Source organism: Pteropus medius, unplaced genomic scaffold (genome assembly GCF_902729225.1).
Source record: "Pteropus medius unplaced genomic scaffold, Ma_sr-lr_union100, whole genome shotgun sequence".
Lineage (NCBI taxonomy): Eukaryota > Metazoa > Chordata > Mammalia > Chiroptera > Pteropodidae > Pteropus > Pteropus medius.
Window position 1 is genome coordinate 17,115,700 of NW_024349796.1, and position 23,496 is coordinate 17,139,195.

Below are 23,496 nucleotides of genomic sequence, written 5' to 3' on the forward strand. Positions count from 1 at the left end.
GCGTTTTTAATTATACATAACGCAGCAATATCTTTTTCTAATAATTAGCTTCTATCAAGTTAACTGTGAGGATTGTGAAATTCATTGTCAAAACACCGTAGAAAGAGAATTTCTTTATTATTATTTTTTGTATTCTGTACAATTTCCATGTACAATTTCAAGCAGAATTATTGGCTTACGGTCTTAAGGCTATATGAGAAAATATTTCCAATGCTAATTTTTTGTTTCAGAAGCTTCACTATTTGAGATATTTGTGGTTTTAAGGGGCAACGTATGTTTTTGTCAATGGGTTTAGGAAATGTCGGACCCCAGAATGTCACGAAACAAATAACCATTTCGTTATATTGTCTCATTGAAAGCAGCAGAGAACAATGCTAAATAAAGACGCAGATTATATCCTCCGATTTCTACTCTTACCTAATCTTAGAAAACATCCAAAATACGCCGTCAGGGTTTAAGTGTGCCTGACACCCCAACACCCAGCACCCCAGAAGACAGGGCTGAGCATCGGTGACTTCGGGAGGGTACACTCCTCTGTTCCCCTGGGAGGGACCCACACGCTGCATCAAGCACCTCCCCAGACAAGGATAAGTCCCTTCGACGTCTGCATGGGGACAGGCAAGGTTTCACTGGAGGGGCCTCCGACGCCGTCGCGCGGGCGGAACCATATCCCAGCAAACGTCCCGTGCCGTCTCGGACGCCATCGCGACTGCGCGCGCCGAGGCAGAGCCCGTCCCCTCCTGTATCTTAACATGTCCTTCGTCCCGCCGGTCCGCACCGAATGAAGAGCGCTGGCTGGAAACGGCTGCTGTTTGCTCTGTGTCGTGCCCCTCCGTGCCCCACACCTACATCCTCACGCTCTCCTGTAGCCAAGGACTGGCGCACACCGAAGGTGACAGGAAAGCAAGGGATGTGAGCGGGGACACCTGGGGACACGCGCGGGAGCCTCCCTCCGCGGGACGGGCGCCCCCTCGACCCTCCCTGGACGGATGCTCTCCCGCTCTCTGTTCCTTTTCCCTGCAGGAGAGGCAATTGGGAGAAGTCGCCAGATAGCAGTGATTTAGCCTCTCCAGCGAATGGCAGGCATGTCCTCAGATCCTTGAGCTGCAATGATGGTTTAGGAGTCAGGCCGCCGCAAACGGGGCCTCTGTCCAATTCTGCTATTCTTCCTGCCTCTGAGCCGGAATATTGAGCATTTTGGGGACCGTCAACAGGGGCGCGATGCATGAAATTCTACTTGAGTTTCTGGAGGGAGGAGGAGGTGGGGAAGAGAGAGAAATGGTGCTGGGCTCAAGAGGCTGCGGGTCTGTGCGAGTCGGGGTGGATCTAACAGAATGTGCAGGAAAAATTCTCGGGGAGGAAAAAGGACCCAAAGGTGTGTGTGTGGGCGCGACGGTGGGGGGGAGACTTTTTAATGTCAATGTCCATATTTTCTGATTAAAACAGGGGCATTTGCATCAAGCTCTGGCCTTCTAAATATAACAGCAGCTAAGACTCTCCAAGAATATTCTAATTCTTATTCAAGAACAGAAAGGAAGGAACTGGTTAGACCCTAACATTTCAATAAAGAGCACTGTTTAGCATGATGCCACCATAGCAATACCACCTGTCAGCTGATTGATGTTTTAAAGTAAATGCATAAGGGATTGAGAAATTTTCCAGAACTAAAAAAAAAAAAAGGTCATTGGCTATTTCAGAATACGTAAATCCATGAATAGCCGGGGCTAGCAATAAACTTACGTTTTTGCTCTTAGAAATAGTTCGTTAAATGGTGTCTTTAGGTATGCTTTTCATAACATTAAAAGTTTAAGCACACATATTTAAAACCAAAGCAACACAGAAAATTTCACTAATGGAATGTAAGCATCCCCCACATAGGGCGCTCCTTCAGATTGCTCAAATGTGAATTATTGCATTATTGTTCAGAGAATTGCTAAAAATCACTGCATTGGTCGTCTGAAAATAAGATACTGATGACTATTTAGGAAGCTAACTAACCTTTCAGTCAACAGTCAGAATTTTTCCTAATGCTCAAAACCCCTACACAGAGCCTGCTGGACGAGAACCCCTCGTGGGATGCAGAGAAAAAAATGCAGAAGGAGAAACACATGGAATGTAATGGAAGAAGCAGCAGCTTTGGGGCTCTGGGATCTGGCTCGACTTCTGACACAAAGCATGTCACCCAGGCCTCTCTGAGAACAGAGGTTAATCCTCACAGATGAGCTCCCTGGGGAGTGAGACTGAGGATTAATTGCCACTGTAAATATGATATCATGGGGGCCCCTTGGCAAAGGGACTTTTCTTGAATCTACATCTGGTAGAATCCTACTTAGTGAAAACCTTAAAGAATAATTTGACCTTGGTTCTACCTTAAAATACCTCCAGGATCTGGCTACTTCTCACTGCCTCCGCTGCTGGGGTGCTGCTGGGTCCCCCCACAACGGGCACCTGCGTCTCTTGCCTGCTTATCATCACCTGGTCCTAACGGGCCCCAGGCTTCATCCTCACTCATCGCCACTACTCCTGGCCTCACGAGCCATCGCACAGGAGCCATATGGCCCTTTGAAGCCAAAACCAAACCACGTTGGGTGCTCTGCCCAAACTCTCCAACAGGCTCCCCCCTCGCTCAGAACGAAACCCCACATCTCACCCACGGCCTGCATGGCCCCACGTGGTCCCCTCACCCCGCCCCGTCACAGCCTCTCCCAACCCTGAGCCTTTCCCCCGCGTCTGACGCTATGCTTCCTCGAGCGCCTAAGAACACTCTCGCCTCGGGCCATTTGCACATGCTGCGCCCTGGTCTGGAACTTTCTGGCATATTCACGTTGCTCCCACCACTCCCACTCAAGGCGCTGCTCACACAGGACCCATCACAGAGGCCTGCTCAGAGGCCTGCTCCGACAGCTTTCTGTCAAATGCCACCTTCCCCGCTACATGTGTTTGTCATCATCTCCTCAGCCACTGAAAGGGTGTCAGACTTAAAATCTGGCCACAACCAAAGTGAACAGATCGCCATCAGTCTCAGAGGAACATAAGCCATAATGTCTTGGATTCTGTCTATTTCTTGCATTTTGCAGTCACCTCTTCTACCCTTTCAATGATCCTTCTGTTTTATGGGATTCGCTTGTTCCTCAGCGTTTACCCTTCGATGAGCTCTTTATTACAGTGATTGAAACAAGGCATATCGTGCATCAGCACCTGTAAAAGTCTCCGTTGCCTTCGATGGCGGCCATACTTCGAGCACAGATTTGTGAAGTCATGGAAATGAAAGAAAACACAATTTGTATAATAATGTCAAGCAACACATCTGATTCCCTCGATTCTAATTGTCAGAGAAAGTGTCATCTCCACTTTGCTAGCCCTGCTTCTGCTGGCTCTTGCGTTTGCTCGGGGTTTTTGTTAAGTCTTTGATCGTTTGTCCACTATTTCGGCAAATGTCCACGTCCCTCCTACTGGGTTAAGAGACTCTGCGCAGCGCTTGGGATCCTGCCTTTAGGGATTGGTCTTCGGGGGACCAGGGACAAAGTGCTGAGTGCCCTGAAGGTTACTGGAGTTTAAAGAGGAGATTAAGCGCCAGGAACGGACAGGGAGGCGCGTTGGAGGAGGCGGCATCGGTGTGGGGCCCCATCGGGACAGTTAGAGGAGAGCGGGGGGAAAAGTCATTTCAATGGGAGGAAATGGCACCAGCAAACTCGGGAGGCATATGGAAAACAGAACAATAGGTTCACGTGACCATGAGACCCTCGGGTTGCGACTGTTTATACGCTCGGGTTCTCCGGCTAAGACGCGCTAGCACCAGCGCAGACGGCCTGAATGTAGATGCGCTGGCACGGACACCGGAAAATGTGCGTTTTTAACGAATAAAAACGTGCTGCCTTTGCCCCAGCTGTATAACTTAAAACTAGAAATTCTCAGTGATGCAGGTAGATTAGATTTTTAGACAAGGGATAACTGCAGACTGTCCCAGGCAACGCGCTCACATCCTGCTTTGAACCCTGGACGGGAGAAAAAGGAGACACCGGCTCGCACTTTGAAACCACCGTTCCAGGCAGTTTAATCGGGATCCGTGGGGTGACGGGAGGCTCCGCCCCAAGTGGCTGCCGCGGGGTCGCATCGAGAGGTCCCGCCGCGTGCACGGCTGGCGGGCGCACACGGCGAACGTGCGCAGGAGCCGGGGGGAAACGGCGCTGGCGACCCCTGAGAACCGGCGTGTGTCCCCCACGTGCCACTCCCGACCCGGCCGCGGCTTCCTGGGTCCGCGGTGTCGCACGCCCGCAGGCGGCCTGGGAGGGGACCGCGGCGGCCACGCGGACGTCGGCACGCGCTTTCGCCACACCCGAAGGCGCCTCTCACCTTGCAGAGCTCGGTCGTGGCCGCCTCCCGGGGCGCACCCCAGCCCGCGGCCCCGGGGACGGCCCCCCGGGGACGGTCGCCGGCTGCGCACACCTCCCCTGATGCGCGGCGCAGAGCGCGCACGGGGACGAGGGGCGCGGGGGGCCGAGGGCTGCGGCTTCCAGCGTCCCGTTTGGAGAAGAAACAGCTAGGGACGCGAGTCATCCTTCGCGCTCGGGCCGCCACCCAGGGTTCGGCAGCGACCGCGCTGTCTCGTCGGGGCTGCTGCCTGGACCGACCTCCTGAAATGCAGACCCGATCCCGTGTGACGTCCGTCTCAGTCCTCCGCGGCCCTCGGTGGCCCGGGGAGCGGCGAGGGCCGGACGTGGTGCGTGCGAACCGTGTCCTTGCGGAGGGGCGAGAGGGGCTCCCACGGGGACAAGGGGCGTCTCACGTCGGGGGTGGACCCGTGACGCTCCGTGGCGGGGAATTAACCCGCAGCGGACGCCGTCTGCGCTCCAGCTGCTGCCCGCCCCGGCGTCCCGCCCGCAGGGTTTGGGCCGGTCACCCTTCCCCAGGGCGCGAGCGAGTCCTGAAGATGGACCCCCCGCCCTCTCTGCCCGTCTCCCTGTGACACACGCATGCACACTGCCTGCGCACACTCAGCTCACACGCACTCACACTCATCCACACGGCTCACACGCAGCACACTCACATACTCTACGCACTCACACACAAACACACATGCATACACACAAACGACGCGCACACACACTCATAATACTCATGCACATGCACACACAAGCTCAAGCTTACACGCACTCTGCGCACACCACACGCAGACATTCACGCACACTCACGCACACTCACACTAACGCTCATACACACATTCACTCACACGCACTCACGTACTCACACATACACACTCACCCACACACACTCACACGCGCTGCACGCGAGGCTGAAGCCAGCGGAAGGCTGCGGGCGGGTAAACGGGGGCGGGCGGACCGTGAACTTGCCCGGCCCTTTCCAGCCAGGAGCCCGGCCCTCAGCCCCGGGGGAGCCGAGGCACGTGCCGCCGGGCGGGTCCCCACGAGCTCCTCGCCACCCTCTGCTCTCGGTGGAGACTTCCCGCGTCCTTACACGCACGTCCAGTTCGGTCGTGAGCTGTCTTTACGGACACCCATTGAGGCGCAGTCAGAGTCAGGATTCTTCTTTGACTTTGTCCACTTGTGCTGTTCCCTCCTCTTTATACTCTCCTGCCGTGAATTTCTTCTCTGCATAGCTTTTCGGGGACCAGTCTCTCCTGGGCTCCACGTTCTGCGTGTAGCGCCCCGACTACCGACTTTCCCGTCGCTCCCGGCCCGTGCTGCTCCACACAGGCGCTGGGCTGGAAAGTGTGGCGGGAAGAGCTGTGCGTGTGAGCCGGTCCTCCCGACACCCCCTTTCTCCTCTGTGTCCCTTTGTCTCGCGCCCGCTCTTCCTCGGATGGCTTCTCCATGCTGCAGTTTTCAGCCCACTGAAATCAAGGGCAAAATGAACCTCTCCCTTCTCATTTACTTTCTCAGCCCTGAAACCTCTCCATTACGCTGAGTCACAACGTTTAACCACACAAGCGCCACGGGATTTGGTCAAAGCTCTTGAAACTGGTCGCATTGGGGGCGCAGTGCGCTAAAGGACGTCATCGGAGCTGGCACGTGTGTCACAGCCAGCGCTGCAGGGGTGTCTAATAAAGGGCAGCGTTCATGCTCAGAGGCTCGTGAGAGACGGCGAGCTGAGCAGCCGGGAGGAGCGGTCCCTCGTGGGGAGCACCCCGGGAGCTGGCGCGGTGGCTGCTGGGCCCCCTACAATGAGCTGGCGTTTCCGCGAAGACGAGGGGGAAACACGCAGTGCCAGGAGCTGCCTTCGGGACGCGTGCAGCGTCTCCGGAGGCGGCCCGCGCGCCCGCGTCTCGGCCCCACGGGGAAACGTGGCCATTGTTTCTGAAAGCGCAGCCAGCGCGTGGCCTCCGCGCCCTGGCCCTGTGGTCGCTCCCTGCGATTTTTTTTTTTTTTAAACAAAACAATCTGTCCATGTTCTCTGGGAAACTACGTTACCTGAACTCTTGTTTGCAGTGTCATTTGGCAGTTGTCCTTCTGGGTTCAGCCCCGGAATGGATCAACACTCCGGGCGCTGATGTGGCAGTTTACAGGAAGGATAACTCTGTCACCTGGGCTCAGACATCCTCCAGGTGGATGGTGGCGTCGTCGGTCGGAACACGCCTCTCCGCCTTTGCCTTGTGTGGGGGGGAGACTGGAAAGATCATGAGGGTGGCGGGGTTAATTCGAGGCTTCAAGGGCGACATAAAGGGTCTAAGAAACATAGGCCCGGGGTTCAAGGTGACAAGTGACAAGAGGCCACTTGTCAAGTGGACCAATGGCTCTCAAATGAATAACCCCGTGAGCCACTATTGCTACGAGACTTCACATCATTCCAGACATCACAGTCTGACTGAAGTTTTCCGTCTCTCTCTGTCCAGGTCCACAGGCATCCCATTGATTTTGAGACCACTACGTTTTTGGTCCTCAGGTCTGCCGAGAAGATTAACAGTGTGATGCTTTTAAGCCACAAGAATAGAGCCATGGTGAAGATTCTCGAGGCAGTCCCCAGAGGGACCGAGCTGACCCAGACAGGACACGTGGTCACGCATCTCTATGCTCGTCGGCTCGATGGCATCATCTATTTGTTGAAGACAGATGTGGGACACAGAGTGACATGCCTGAACTTTAAGATCCCAGGTGTTGTTGACACACATCTGAGTCTTTGGCCAACGCCCACAGATTTATGGAAACACGTGTCCTACAGAAGAAGCTTTCTGTTCCCTTCCTTTTCCGACACGTACCCGCTCTCAGAATCGGGGGGGCGCGTGATTCCAGTCACCTAACACTGACTCGACAGCACGGTGTGTCCACTCTCCAGGGAGTGGTACCACCTGGGCAGGAAACACTCCTTCGACTTCCGTGAAACGAGGATCATTAATGGAAGTAAGTTCATTTTTTTCTGAAAACGAACTAATACATTTGATTATTCCTTGGATTCCCTTTTTCAAATACTTTAGGAATCAAAGACTAGAATTTCCCCTGAAATTGTGTTGAACCTAATCCAGTGTTTACTTTCATAATTCTGAGATTTAGGATATGTAGTTCTCTGATTTTTATGATGAAGATCAATTATCTTTGAAAATGATTGAATAAGGACAATCTTGAGAATGTAATTCCTTGAAACTTCTGCTCATTTTGGACTGTGCATGCTCAGCTGTTTGCTATTCTCCAATTTAAGATTTTTATGATAAAATTTCCTACAACCATATAGAAAGTTAGTTTTCTTTTTTAACTTCGGCCTCTCTTTTGAATAAAAGTTAATCACTTTGAGCACTTTTTAAAATTGTTTCTTTAGAATCGACTTGATTCTGAACACCCTGAGGGCAGAGAACAAGTTTTTCTCCCATTTTTTGATGCCCTCCTTCCTACGAAGCCCAGTATTTAGAATCAGCGCGAGCCGGATACAGAGTGAACTAACCTCGTCCAGTGATCCGGTCCGTCTTTTCACCTTGACCATAACCTACACGATTTGGGCAGCATCTCTTTCACTTTCTCCCCCTCGGAGACCCCGTATTAGTTTAACTTTACTCTTTACATGTGACGGCAAATCCATGATCATACATGAAGATTCCGTTGAATGATTCAAAATCACTTAAGAATAAGAAGGTTGAAGAGAGAACTGGATGCAAATTCTGAACAAGTATTCAAGTACAAAAAAAAAACTTCCTTAATGACTCCTGCAATAACTATTCAGTAACATTTGAAGACTGATGAGAGTAGTCTTCATCGGTCTTTCATAGGAAAAATAATGGAACTTCTTCAGGACAGCCAACGTGACTTCATAAGACAGTTTCAAATTTATGGTACAATTTCTTAGAATTTAGAGCAATACGCAGACAGGAAACTGCCACAATAGCTTCCAGTTTCTTGCATATCTGTTGCCCTTGACCGTTAGTAAAAGTTTTTCTCACTTTTTCTCTAAGCAGTAGGCTGAAGTTGCAGACAAACACACTAGATAGATGTTTTAAAAGAGTGAACACCTTCAAAGGTATTTCCGAGTGAATGAAGTATATATAGTAAGAGTTCTTTCAGATGAAGCATATTTAAAAACTGCTGTACCGTTGCCTGTGGAATGAATGAGTTTCTGTAGTGAGTTTCACTACCTGACACAAAATCAAGAACTAATTTTTTTTAGAAAACTGAGAACCAACAAGAACAATTTGGGGCAATGACTTATATTTCTCCTCCAAGAGAGAAGTTGATCTGAGTCAAAAGTTTCACATCTAGAAACACCCAGTTGTTCATGCTTAAAGGGGTCATGCGAGAGAAAGGCTTATAAGCACGACCAAGTCTCCAGCTAAATCTAGTTTTACTTGTATATAGAAATTTTAGGAAATGCCAGAAAAAAATGGAGGGGTACGATTTCAGGACTTCTAGGTACATATTTTTAACCCTTGACGGAGCCTATTAACCGTGGTCCAGGATTAAGATGGTCTTTCTTAAACCATGAGAACACATACTACCCGAAGTCTAACCCTAAGCCTAACCCGGCCCCAGAGCTGACATTCAATAAGCACTCAGATTCATGAGACAGAGCCACCCTGGAGCAACTCGACAGACCCGCTTTTGGGTGTAGCGTCTCTCTGGAAGGATGGCTGGCTGCTGGGATGGTCTTTCTGGAAGGATGGCTGCTGGGATGTGCACTTGGGCGGAGGCCATCACGGGCTGTGCTTCTGGCCTCCTGTAAGTTATCTCACAGGCAAGTGCAGTGCATTTTCTAAAATGCCATGAGATTAATATTTAAATTCGCGACCATTACTGGTATGCTATTTTTTTTTTTTTTGAGGCATTCCTTCTATGAGGAAGGGACAGCAGAATATCACATGCTGATTAGGTAAAGGGGAGAAGACGCGGAAAATGATGAAAACTGAGAATGAGCTGATTTCACAGGACAAACACAACCGGTGTGGAAATGTAGGCGTATTAGCCACACAGTCACAGATCCTGTGACTGCGACTCTCGAGAGACTTCAGTGGACAGGAATCTTAGATAAGAAAGTAAAATAAACGGGCTTTTCCATGTGCTTATGTATGTTCTGTCTCGATCTGCCTCATCCTAGAACTCGACAGAGAGATTTAACCCGCACGTCCACGAGCTGGTTGGTTACCCATGATAACGCCGGACGGGGCTCCCCTCTGAAATTAACACCACCCCACCTTTGTGAAACGCTCCATGGCATTGGTGATTTCCCCTGAGCTATCTTATTCCATACTTCGGTACCACAGCGGCAGAAAAGCTCTGGAGAAGGGCAGCGGGGAGCACGTGGAGACAAAGGCCAGCCTGCTCCGCGGGCGTCCGCGGCCCCCTGAACTCGTCACGCAGCCTCCCTGCTTCCCAGCGTCCCGCTTCCCCCAGTGGGGATGACGGTGGCGCTTACGTCACAGCAGCATCAGTGTTTGAGAACGAGGTACAGAGTGCACGGCGCTCTGGAAGCCAGCCCTCAGACATCCCGAGTGGCATGGGGACGCAGGGCGAGTGCGGACCGTCTGCAAAGGAGGGGCCCGAACAGCAGACGGACTGGTGCCCCTGTGGGGGCTTCGATGCCTCTTAAGAAAGCAAACCGAGTCCGTTTTATCTTTAGCAGGATTTCTAGCAGGGCTAATGCTGTGAGCCAGATGAAACTGTCCTGCTTCCGCCTCTACGGTGTCCCTTCTCTAGTCATTTTAAAAGAGAAATTGAGAGAATTCTGTCTTATCGCTCCAGATCATTGACTCCATGACTCGGGATTCCTTGCTTCACTTCTCAGGCCTGTTTCTTTGCCTCCTGTTCACCCCCAAGGCCTTTTTCTGGTCGAAAGTGATATTATCTCGCTAACTGGACAACCAGACTCTTGAGCTCTGAGGTTGGACTGTAAGAAATAAATGTTCAAAATTCAAATAAAAGGAATCCGGACTTTGATCATAAAAAGAATGCTGTCCCCTTTTATTTTGTGTTTATTATTTAGGCGCTGCTGTTTCCCAGATCTGTCCACCCACTTCCACAAAAGTTATAATGGAGATTCGGACGCATACACTCAACTCAACACTGACGGCTCTCACGGAGTTCACGTTTTCCTCGCCAAGTCCGAACGTCGCCTTCGGCAGTATCGGGGTGTGCACGTGGAGTGAGGTGCCACCGCTTCCCGTGACGGCAGACAAAATCCAGATCCGAGATAAGTAAATATTTCTGACGATCTACATGCTTTTCATGAAGTAACTTGACATTTTCAGCTAAGAAACTACTTTCTAGATGTAACATCTTTTGTTTTTCTCCTCTATTTCCCCTATCTGAAGGTTAGGCTTCTGTGACTATTTGAATAAAGTAGTATTTTTCTAAAAACGGAGGATGAAGAAAATCACAGCCATTTCTTCAATTTCACATGATGGATATTTTGATGACACTTGATTTTTGTATGCAGTGGATATCTACAAAAGGGGTTTAATTTGGATCTATTCTGTATTTATACAATATTCTAAAGGCAGAGATAATTTTGGTGGACTAATAGGTTTAAGAAATTAGTTTCTAATTGTCTGCTTTACGACATGATCTGAATAGTTGTTGATTAAATTGTTGATTATGATTTTCTAAAAGAATAAATTAAATCTTTTGTATAGACTTTAGAAGGAAAAAAAATCTCGGTAGAGTTATAACTCTTTATATGTCAAGTGCTTTTGCTGCAATTCATTTTATATTTATTATTTAACTCGCCTAACGTGACATTTTCCTCCGTGAACGCCCATCACTCACATCGCCCCCTCGATATTTGAGTTTTGAATATTATCCCCGCTTCTGACATTGGACACTATAAGTTCCATTCCTATCCGCATCCCTCACGGAGGTTCGATACGAATGCATCACGGTCATGGTCTGGTTTAACACTGACTCAGAGCCCGAATTAGCAAGAGAATTTATAACTTATCCAGGTAGTTCATAAACAAGAAATCGGAGCAAGGTTTTGTGTTGCTAAAATTCAGAACGAAAATGTTAGAGAGATCCTCCACAGCCCATCATAAAAGCAGCAGCAGCGCTCACTCGAAACACAATGGCTTCCCTAATGCCTGAGGATGTCTGTTCCGTAATTCTTAGCAGTAACGTCTACATCAGCATTTGGGAACCCCCCACGGTCACTCCCTGAGATTGCAGTAATAACAGTCACAACCCGCCCTGAAGCAAATTCCTTTTTTGTGTTGTGGAACCCAGTGGTTCCAGATTATTAGAGTTTATGCAGAATCTCCAACTCACAAACCATCTTTACGAAGCAGTGACCCGGGTGCTTTCTGACCTTGTCTGGCTCATCCGTAAAATACATGGTCAGAATGATCTCAGATCTCCTTGAGCCGTGCACGCAACGGTACGTGGGATGCTTCATGCGGGAGATGAGCAGATTCAGACGAAAGATACCCTTACAGGAATCAAAGTGCCTGCAGGAGGCACTTACAGGAATCGAAGTTTGTACACAAAGCGACTTAAAAAATGAAAATGAAATAATACAGCCTTGAATCAGCGACCACATGTTGACAGGATGATCCACTTGGCACATGTGCGGCACACTGCAGCTCTTTCGAGAGCTCAGAATCTCTCACTCATTGACAGTCGCCGCGTTAGTAAACTCGGTAGAAATACGTCCCAGGACCTCGGAGGTCCACCAGCCCTCAATCCCCAAAGGGTTGGTAGGGAATCTGAGGTCCAAAAAGAGTCCTCCGGTTATTTAGGGATGCATCTCGTGACTCCCTACCCAGGCGTAGTGCTCTCTACTTGCTGTGTGCTTACAACGAGAAACAGACATAAGCCTACCGAAAGGCAGCTCCTGCCCTGGCCAGAGTCATAGAGAAACACGAATAAAAAAGACCCCAGTGCGAGACATCGACTGTGAAATTATCTAGAGAGAAAGATTATTGGTAGTTTAAGGGCTAAGGAAGGTAAGAGGTGGCTGAGGGGGAAAAATAATAATAAAAGAAAAGAAAAGCTGAATAGATGTTCAGCAATTTTAATAGATATTTAGATATTTTGGCCACACTGTAAGAGGAAACTCCTTGAAGATCAGCTTTCTATAATCCTGAATTCGTTTTATAGTAAAAATGTGATGTCTTTGGGTAAACGATTTGGTATACGACACTCACAGAAGAAATGAAATTTAAATATGCTGTATAGCTATGTATTCTTTTAAGAAATAGTGCAGTCAAAATCGTTGTATCATTTTTGTCTTTACACCTAGTGTAAAAGATCAGACGTGACATTTACTGAGGACTACACTGTATTGTGCTGGAGTCTTGCACACCTGTCTGTCTTCACGTCACCGCGAGGCTGTGTCATCCTCAACATGGCCCGCAGGAAATACTCACGAGTGGTCACCTACCGTCCAGTCTTGAAATACCACATAGTTCACAAAATCAAGTCGAAACAGTTTAGGTAGAACACAGTCTCAGGCGCCTAACCTGGCTATTTGAGCTGCGTCTTTTCCCCTTAGGCAGGATGAGCTTGACTCGAGTTTTAAATGGACGATAGGCATCTCTCTATATATTGCTACCCACATAATCAGTAAGGGGATTAGAGGGGAAAATATATTTAAACTCATGTTCACGTAATTCTGAAGCTTTCTGTCTGAAGATTATGTTTCAAATAACCCGAGACAGTGAGATGCCAGTACAGAGTTCTACCCTGAGGCCCTCCCAGAGACACACTCAGCCCCAAGGTCTATGTGACAACACATTACCACATAGTGTATGCAAATCCACAGTAATACTGGGTTCGAATAAGCATCTCGGTTTCGAGACACTTTTTCAGAAATGAGTTTGCTCCTTTTCAAAAGAACTCTGGCTACAAATGAAGAGGCAAAAAAAAAAAAAAAACAACCCTCACATCAGTGCCTATTTTTCTATCTGTGATACTGCTGATATTTTCTTAGCCAATCAAACCAAAGGCACATTTGTGGCTCCTTAGAATATTTCAAAAGACGCATCCTCACAAGACACGATGAGAGTGTAAAATGTGAAAATTAATATCCAGGCACAAAGCTACCTATGATAATGCTCCTCAATGAACCGAGAGCAATGGAAATCCTATTAGAATATAAACTTTAACCATATTATCGATCCCCTATGTGAAGCGAAAACAGTTAAAATGTAAAAGATTCGAGTCTAAAGAATTTGACAGAAAGGGAGGCAAGGGGCCTATTTTCTTAATTTCTGCCACCAAGGAAGTAAGTCGAGGCAGGGCAGAGCAATCTTTTCATTTAAACCTTTATATGTAATCACCATTATGTTTTTTTTAAAAAATGAATAAATATGCTTGTTTGAACACTTTCCAATAATTTTAAGGTAGATTTAGAAACTTCCCATTTGATTTCTCATTCGCGTTTCGCCGGTTTTGATAAGAGGAAGTATTAGCGTGTAGCGGGTGGCGACCGTTTCTGCAGCCAGGGGGACTTCAGGAGACAGAGAAAGAGCTGGAGTCTTCAACTGTGCACATGTCATCTTTCAATGGCATGGAGTAAATAGGGAAAAACATTAAAAATCGTGAATCTGGTGGTGGAAGCGTGATGTATACGACATTGCTTTTACTTCTTGAGTAGTTTGAACTATTTCTAAGTTAAAGATTTTTTTTTCTGCCTTTTTTATTCTAGCTAAAAAAAGATATGTTTACCCGTGACTCCTTTAGTAAAATTTTAAACCCCTTGTTTTCCTCATAAGTTAGAGATTTTCTGCAGAGTTCAAAAACATATTTAAAATGAGTGAACTTATGTAAATTAGAGAATTGTCTGCTAAATAAACATTCAGCAGAAAGAGAAAATAGACTCAAAGTTTTACTCTGTTTTGGCACAAAATACTAGGACATTTTGTGTTTTCTCCTCTTACTTAATGAAATTTTTAAAAGTAAAATCAATTCTTTAAAAAAAAAAGCCTAGAAAATAAGAGTATCATGTATTACTAAGAGTGTATGTGTGAAAATTTAAAAGAAATCATTAGATGGACTTGTCTATGTTTACTTCAAAGGGAATTTGTTTAGACAGAAATCACTATTATAGATATTATATAGATATATAATATTATATATTATATAATACTATATTATAGATATTATAGATATCTATAATATGTAGATATTATAGATATGCCAAGCTGGTTTCAGTGTAATCTGTACTCGAATGGCCTCACTTGTACCCTGAAGGAGAACTATGGTCTCTGCTCATTCATTCTGGAAGGAAGTGGACACAAGCTCACAGCTCTTCACCTTTTTTTTTTTAACATGGGGGCCTCATAACCACTGGATCGTTTTTTAAACTCAGCCCTCACTGTTCCTTTATAATCCGAAGCGTGTGTGCAGTGTCCAGCTTGCGGAAGTGGTCACCTGGATCGGGGAGCGGGCGGAGGGGCGGGGGTCAAACCCAGGCCTTGACCAGCACTGACCGAACAGACGCCAGGGTCACCCAGGCTCCCCCAGAGTCCCCTCACGCCTCTAATTCTCTCCTTTTCAAGACATAGAATAATCCACAAATCCAGGCAAATCGCAGGCCGTGTGCTCTTTGCTTGCATTTCATCTTCTCTTCCCGGCCTTCTTCACAGAGCTCTGGAAAGTTAACCCCTGGCTGTCCTCAGACTCACCGCAGGATGAATTTCTCCATAATCGCTGTTGAGATGGGAAGAAATAATCACCTTAACTGTTTAAATCTTTCCCGGGCAAAAGGCGCTTCGTAGAGCGTTTTACGATGCCCGGGGAGGTGGCCGGGCGCTTTGATGTCTCCTGATATCTGCGACATAATGTCCTGTCCAGGTGGCCCTGCTGCCCTGTGAAATGTGCCTCTTTTACGAAAGTTTCTGCAGCAGGAAACTTAACTACTTAGAGCCTTAAATGGAACTTCCACTGGGTCCCGCCCACCCCCTCCCCGGAAGTGACATTTACAGACAGCTTTCCAGCCGGCCGTCTGGGCGACGAGCTCGCCTGGCACCGGCTTTCCGGCCCGTGTTCCTCATCGCCAGTCGTGTGCTCGGACCCGCTCCCTCAGGACACTCTCGCGTCGTTTCTCTGGTCCCGCATCGCTGGGAGGGAAGGTGAGCCCCGACACCTGCCCGGGGTGCACCACGCCCGGGACAGGACGAGGACAACGCGGCGCGTCCCCAAGCTGGGAGCAAGCGCTGCCAGGTTAGGTTCACGGCGAGCTCACTGTCCCGTGTACCAGTGCCATCTCCGGGATGCGTGTTCTTTTGGTGTCCCTTATACCCTGTTAGCCCTACGGCCTTCGCCAAATACAAAAACACAAAATTCAAATAAAAACACACACAGCCCTGGCTATGGGCCGTGGCTGCACGAGGCACGAGGAGGGGCGGCTGCGAGCCGGCATCGGGGCGGGCGCCCGGGGACTAGGTGTGCGCCACCGCCCAGGGGACGGTCCCCCTGAGCACGACGCGCACAGTCGCAGGGGGCCCGCGGGTCTCGGGGGCCTCTGTGCCCCACTGTTCATCACAGCTTTACAGAGCAGGAAAGAGGGTACGGCGAGGCGGGACACGTCACAGAGCTGCAAAGCCACGAGACAGATCAGAACTTGTCCTGTGCGGGTCACCTCAGGATCCAGGACAAACAGGAAGACGGAGCAGCAAATCTCAACCGCGACCCCACGCGAGTAAAAATATCAGTGCTCACTGAGCCTCTGTGATTACCTACGACCCTGTGGGATCGAGATCTATTATTCAGAATCGCATGGAAGCAGGGAACACGGGAGAAACTCTGAGTTCCACTCCTCATTTATACCTGTCCATTTTGAACATTTTAGCTTCAGTCGTCTGAAATTGCAACACCAATGTAAATTTCATGCTTTTCCTCAAGATCCCCAAGATCCATCACCTGCGCACGGGGCGACATTCACTGCTAATTAATGTCTGTCATTACCAAGTAAAAATAAGCTAAAATGCATACAATTTCATACCTTAGACTCTGCATTATGCTTAGGTTTTCTGTTTCTATTTTGATTTTTTACATTCTTAAATATATTTTATTCATTTGGGATGGTAGAACAAGAATTGGCTAAATTACTACCACATTTCTACTGGAATTTCATAATTCATAAATCACTGGAAAAATCACCAAATGTGAGCTGTAGTAATCAACACATATATTTAATGGCATGATGAAAGTTCTCATATTTTGGTGACACAACCTGATCCACACACACATATATACACACACAAATGTGACTCCCAGACGCACACACACACAGTAATGTCAAAAATTTTAATTTTCCAAGGGTCAAAAGAATAGACGTCACATGTTGCTGACTTAGCACATGAGTTCACAGTGGTGAACGCTGTGGGCAAATCACATTTTGATTTTTGTGTAATTTTGATGCAAAGAAATTCTAAGTGATCTTTGCCATAAGATGTATTTTTCAAACAACCGTATGAGTGTGGCTCTTGATGGGGCACCCTATTTTTGACAACGAGTAGATTTCCTTGAGATAAAATGTCACCTGAAGAAGAAGGAGCAAAGAATCGCAAATCGGAGGCAGTGTTGCTACAAGGCTGGTGACATGGTAATTAATTCAGAGTTTGTCTTCTCTACTGTGTATTTTTAAAACATGCACCTTTGGTACCTGTTTCTTTCTATCCTTATTATTCAAAAATAATGTCAGTATCAGAAGGATGACTTGTTTTCATCTAATACTTGTACCATTTTAAAATTAAATCTTTAGAAAGAGAACATCTTTGAATCTTTGTAGTAATAACTAACCTATGGAGGAAATTAAGTTAAGAACTTGTCAAAAAAAAAAATTGGAGAATTTACACGCCCAGTTTTACAGCGTGAGTGATCTGTAAGCTGCATGGACCAGGTGGCTCATCTTAAATTCTTGATATCTTTTACTAATCCAAGGCCAAATAAAATATCCAGAAAAAAATATTTTTTTTATATATATATAATGACTATGCACATAACAAACCAAGAATTTTAGATAATGGATATTTTGGTGGTATATTTAAAATATATATATCTATATATCCTAATAGTGGCGAGTAAAATAAATTTAGTATCATCGTGCTTTCGTCTTAATTCAGTCATTGCTACCAATTACGTTAACATACTGTTTAACCGATCGCTCGCTCACTGCCTCGTCGGGGGCCTGGGAAAGTACATGGCGACTTCTGTTTTGATTCCTTGCGATGATGTGGCAGCAACGGCCAGCTCCAATAATTCATGTTGAGGATTAGTCCTGCAACTCTCTGAATATTACTCAAAATTAAATGTTTTCGATGAGCTTAGATGGGCCAGGGAGGGGAAGCACAGAGACTGACAGGGGCAGGGGGGCTCACAGAGCCGCCCTGCTTCCTGCAGCGGCCCTGCCCTGCACGTGGTCCATTAGAATCGAAAATCCTGCGCTGATTTCATTCGCTGGGATTTCTAAGCAGGTCAGGAAGGAAGATGTTATTGAAAGGAAAAACCTCATCTAAATGAGAAAGAAGCACGTGGCCGCTGGCCTCGGCCACACATGCGACAAGTTATTGCAGCTGAACTGCAGGCTCGACGTTCAAAAAGATGTGCCAGAAACCCCCCCAAAGCTGGCCACGGTGAAATATCCCACACGGTCCTCTTTAAACCTCCAAATCGGCGCTACCCAGTGCGTTTCCTACCCGTGATTCACGAGCCCCTTTGACCCCGGGGCCTCGCTGAGCCTGACTGCCAGGCAGTGGAACGTTCGATCACTCGTAAACACTCTCCCGCAAGGCCATCCGCAGCACCGTGGGTCTCTCGCAAACTGTGAAGATAACTTTGATAGTTTTCACTCCAATTAATTTTGAGCGTGGTCTGCACACAGGCCTCGGCAAGGAGAAAACTGGAGGCCTGAGCAGCCGAGGCAGGTTCCCCGTCTCCTCTCACTGAGACTTGAGGGTCCTGGGTGTCTGTTCTCTGAACAGAGGCACCTACTCAAAGTGACTGCAGGCCCTACAGGCTCAGTTTAAAAAAACAAACAAAAAACACTTCTAACTTCTCTTTTTATAAAGAGAGATTCCAAGTGTCAGTCTACTTTTAGAAATCAGCTTCATAATGGTAGGAAACAGAAGTTTCTATTAAAATGACATTTCATACTGTCTGCCAAATTAGAGTCATATCTTCTGATATGATTGCCATTTTTCTGATATGAGGCATTTGCACTAATGACATCATTAATATGTTAATTTCACCAATATCGGAGCAGGCCACTCTGCTAGCATAGACAGAGCTAGTTGGGATTGCCACCCGCATTTCATTGTATTAAAATACATTAATATTCTCACTCAAGAGCATTGTAAAAACTCTGGTTATAATATCATACCAACAACTATTTTTCGTCATAAGACTATATTCAAATATATGTACTATCTATACTACACACATGTACGATACATGATTATAATATCAACATATGCTAGGCAAGAATGTAGTCAACTAAAGTCTTCAGATAAATAATTGAATTAAGACCATTCTAATAGACGAAACGCACGAATCCTGATAGATCCCTGACGTGAGCTATCACTGGTTGTTTTTGTATATTTGCTCTGTTTGTTCTGCCATTTCAAATAAATCATTACTATTGTGTAGGAAGAATAAACTGTACTATAGTAAATTGTTCTTTCTCCATTATGCTCTGAAAAACCATTTGTTCTTGAATTGACCTCACATAGCTCAAATGTTTCAATCAAGTCCATTATCTTCTTTTTTTTGAAAGATGCCTTTTTACCAACCTGCACGCCCAGTGGGCAAGGTCGTGTTTTGTTTTTAGAAAGAAGGTGAAATTTAAATCCAACTGTTCATTTTTTTTTTATATCTTCGATAAAACAATTCCATAAGTCATCCTCAGGCAAGAACTCCATTATACGTTGGAAGAATTATTTATATAAAAATTATTGAGTCAGGCCCAAGAATTTCTCCGAGTTATTTACTAGTTCGCACTGGAGTCTTACACCATAGAATGTCACCTAACTTGTGTAGCTTGTTTTTTCTAAGTAAAAAATGTGTCCATTCTTTAAGCTGTATACTTTTTTCGACAATAGGAACATGACAGCTAAAAAGAAGGAAAGACTTTTTCGCTTGTTTGAAAACAATCACTCATACCTCAGCAAAATTAATCTCATCAATTCATGTGGTAATGTGTAAATAGTGCTGATCATATTCACGTGCCTCCCAGATCCTTTCAAGATTAATCCTTTTTTAAGTATGCGAGACAGAAGTACTTAGAGCAAATTCCAAAATTAAGAAAATAATGTAGCAAATACTTGGAATGTAAGAACTGGTAAGCCCACCCAGCCATTTCACGTTCATGAAGATTAATTTAAATTAAATATTAAAAATTGGTAATTAAGAGACGTCTATATTTATAACTCGGATACAATAATAGGTTTCAGTAAAATTAATAACTTTATTCTATTTAAGTAAAATCAAATATTGTACTGAAATCTCCACATTATTAAAAATCCGATGGCTCGTTTGGGGGCTAACTGTTCAGTGTAAGACGCATCGAATAGACTCAAAAATAAATACCAACACTGGACCGGAGCACAGAATCTTAGCCCAACTACCACCTAAGCCAGAGCACATAAAACGAGCCCTACTTTTAAATCATTTGCGTACCATCTTTCCCTAAGCAGTAAGTTAACAGTAAAAATGATTTAAGGGTTACGAAAATTTAAATGGCAAATGAGAACCACTGAGTCATCACACATATCAGTACTGTGGCGATTCGATCGAAACAATCTCAATACGCTCTCCGCCTGCACCTCCCATTTGTGCCACTGAGATTCAGCCCCCCTGGAATGTTCCACCGGCACATTCTCGTGGCACCCCACGGCCGGCCAACGCCGCCCGGCCATCCACATGTCTCCATAAGCGGGCTCACGCCGCCCGTCCACACAGCCCCAAGAAAGAGACGGCTAACAATAAGACAGGCCTTTCCTGTGGGCGTCGGTTAACCCCACAAACACGTGAACTTCCTATGGGCACGCACCCCACAGACACTGGCAACTAGGTGATTGAAAATGCTGCCCACAGACGCGGAATTTTATATGTGATGACATCACCGGTAAACTTGGTTTCTCTGTGATATGATGACAGACTTGCTGAGTGTGCCTCGCGAGTGTGTGTGTGTGTGTGAGAAGAGAGAGAGAGAGAGAGAGAGAGAGATGCCTGAAGAAACAGCATCATCAGAAATGGCACCACCTTCTGCAAGGTTTGCAAGAATCTTTCTAACCACCTTTGACTTTCTCCAGACAACTCAAGTTCATTCAAAAACATGCTTCCCGCCCACGCAGCCTGGGCTTCCTGAGCTGGCACACTGCCAATCCCGACGGACCCCGATGGGTCTGTGGACGTGAAGTCTCTGTGCCCAGTGGGGCGTGGGAAGCCGTGGGATGGGGTGTGGGAGGTGCACTGTCCCTCGAGACCTGCATCTGCCTGAGGAGTTCGGGTCTGAAAGGCAGTGAAGGGGTTAAAAGTCGAGGCTGTCTGGGGGAAGAGAAAGGGGATATTGTCGTCTTGAATCTTTCCCCGTGTGTGCAGCGCTCCATCCCGTCCCCCGCCCCCGTCCCCATGCCGTGCGTGCAAGCCCCTCGACTGGGGGGCCTGGCTGGCTGGCGCCCAGACAGGCTGGTGCTGCTGGTGACCACATCCAGCCTTCAGGTGTCTCAGAGCACGGGGGGCGGGGGGGGCAGATAACAAGAGAGCAGACAAAGAGGAAAATGGTGTATTTAAAAAAGATTATGTGAAGACGAGTGTCTGGGTCCTCTTTGAAAAAAAGAAAATGAATCCTGCCGGGCCGGAGTTTTGTCATGGGAGCACAAGCTTTGCTCATCTGCTCTCGAAGCCATAATTAGCTATGTCTGGAGCCTCTGAATAATCCCTTTCAATAATTGATGGAGTTAATATTCTCTTTTTCAAATGAGGAGGGCGATGTTTCCTTACACACTCCCTCCTCCTTGGAGCTTTGTTGTTCAAAATCTTCATCGGCCCAAATCACGTCGGTTCGATTTGCCTTTTAATTTCTTACGAGACTTAGCTTATAACTTTTGAAGGCGTCGGATGATTCTAGAAGTGAAGGCGTGATGCGTTGCTCCATTACGCTAGCTGGATATAATAAGAAAGCCGTGATATGGGAGCATCTCCCCCATTTGTTTCCAAATACTTTATCAAGTAAGAAAATAAACTGCTCTGTAGGTTGCTTCTGGTGAAACTCCATCCAAAAAAAAAAAAAAATCTTACCATGAATGTAACTCGGATGCTAATCTTATCTTTTGCCAGCGAGTACGAAGAAATCCCAAATTATCTGATTCCTTAAGCTGCTTCTTCTCTCCAGAAGCCTCCCTCGTGCTTCCTCCCCACCCCCACGCCCTCACTCCACCCTATTAGGAATTTCAGAAAAAGAAAATCTTTCTGCAGGGAAGGCTGGGTCCTGAGACAGAAAGCTGTCTCTCCCTCTCGCCTTCACGCTGGCCGCTCTGGCTCTGCCTGGCACTCCTGCCCGGACTTTATGTCACATTTCCTGGGCTCGGACCCTGAAACCGGTTCAGACTCCATCACGACTATAAAATGAAAAGTGGAGGTTGAAAAATAAACCGAAGGGAAGCCCTGGCTCGAAGCCATTGTTCAGCATTTAGGAGCCGTTTGCCCCCAAGTGTCTCGGCGGTCCTTCGGAGCTGATTAGAATAACTGTCAGAGGTCTGCAGGCTCCAGGGCTCCTGTCAGCGGAGTCAGCAAAGTTTGCCTTTTATTTTTCTTGGGGACAGGTCAGATCTGATAGGACGGGAGGCGCGCAGAGACGTGAACTAAGTGCAGATGTGGGAGCCTTCGCCCTCCTTACGAACAAAGCAGCGCGCTGGGAGCGTCCGGGCGCAGCCTCCCGCGGCCACGCTGGGCGCAGACCGACTCTTGTTTTTAAATCTTCATCTTCCCCGTCGTCAAGCAACAATTGTCCCTGAAATGTATTTCCTGCCGGCCGAATACCCTGCGATCGGCACGCGGAAAAGAGCGCCCTGCAAAATCTTCCCACAGCCGACGCTTATGACATCAAACTCTCTGAATCAGTACCCTGGACGGAAAGAAATGGGTACTCACGATTCCGAAGGGGTCACTGCCGCCGCCGCCTCGTCCCCAGGGGCAGAGCAGGGGCTCCTGCCGGGCCGTCCGGGTGCAGGTGCAGGATCCCCGTGTGTGAGCAGGAGGGCGGTCACACCGCTCCGGAGAGTCACCCGGGGCCGAGCCCCCGGTGCTCAGGCGTCTCCTGTGCCCGTGAAGCCTGTACTATCTGCAGTTCTGAATTGAACTAAATTACAGCCCATGTGAAAGACAGGGGCAGCCGGTCACGTGGGAGACACAGAGCCGCCCGATTGGCCGCCGGGACCGAGCTGGGCATTCTGGCTTCTCCTCCATTGGAGAGGAGTTAAAACTGAAAGCATCTGGGTCCTCCTCTTGAGATGATTTGTCCTTTATGTGTGGAAGCATGGCTGTAGGATTTCACAGTGACAGAATTAAGGAAGGGACCTGAAGCCACCCTTCGCGGAGCCTGGTGGGGGCGGGCTGCAAACTCGGCTTTTTCAGGATTTCCTCCCCTTTCAATCACCCCTCTGCCCTGCAGTTTTCTCTGTGATTTGCCTGTTTGCCTGCCTGGAAAACGTGTCTGCGGGGTCCCCACCCCATTTAACTTTGGAGGCGACAGAAAGTAAATTATACTCTCATGGCTCTGCGAACTCGCTCTTGTTTTGAGGCACAAATTCATTTTCTTTTCAAGGGGGACGTTTCACATTTCGTTTGGACAAGCGAAGGAGCTTTATCGCAGTTGGAGCCTGTCTGTAGTGACCCTGCAGAGAGAATCAACCTTTCTGAGTAGTTATTACATCTGGGAGGAGGCGGGGGGGCAGTCACGGGAAAATATTAGAAGCGATACTATCAAATCAAATCGCAGGCTTCGACGAGGCAGGAATCAAGAGGAAACAGGATAAAGCCCTTCTCAATTCGCTTCTTTCGGTAACGCAAGGTGTGCGCGCAGCTGGCAGCCAGGAGGTATTGTTCAGTTATGTCCCAAAAATCTGCA

General features: G+C 47.4%; 1 protein-coding gene across 1 annotated transcript in view; it reads right to left on the reverse strand.

The window, feature by feature from the left end:
• Positions 1–23,496, reverse strand: part of LOC120619317 (uncharacterized) — a 44,309-nt gene that overhangs the window by 13,500 nt on the left and 7,313 nt on the right. Inside the window, exon 6 of the mRNA XM_039883642.1 lies at positions 22,521–22,674. Within this exon, the coding sequence (XP_039739576.1) occupies positions 22,521–22,674 (154 nt within the window). The remainder of the gene's footprint in view (positions 1–22,520; positions 22,675–23,496) is intronic.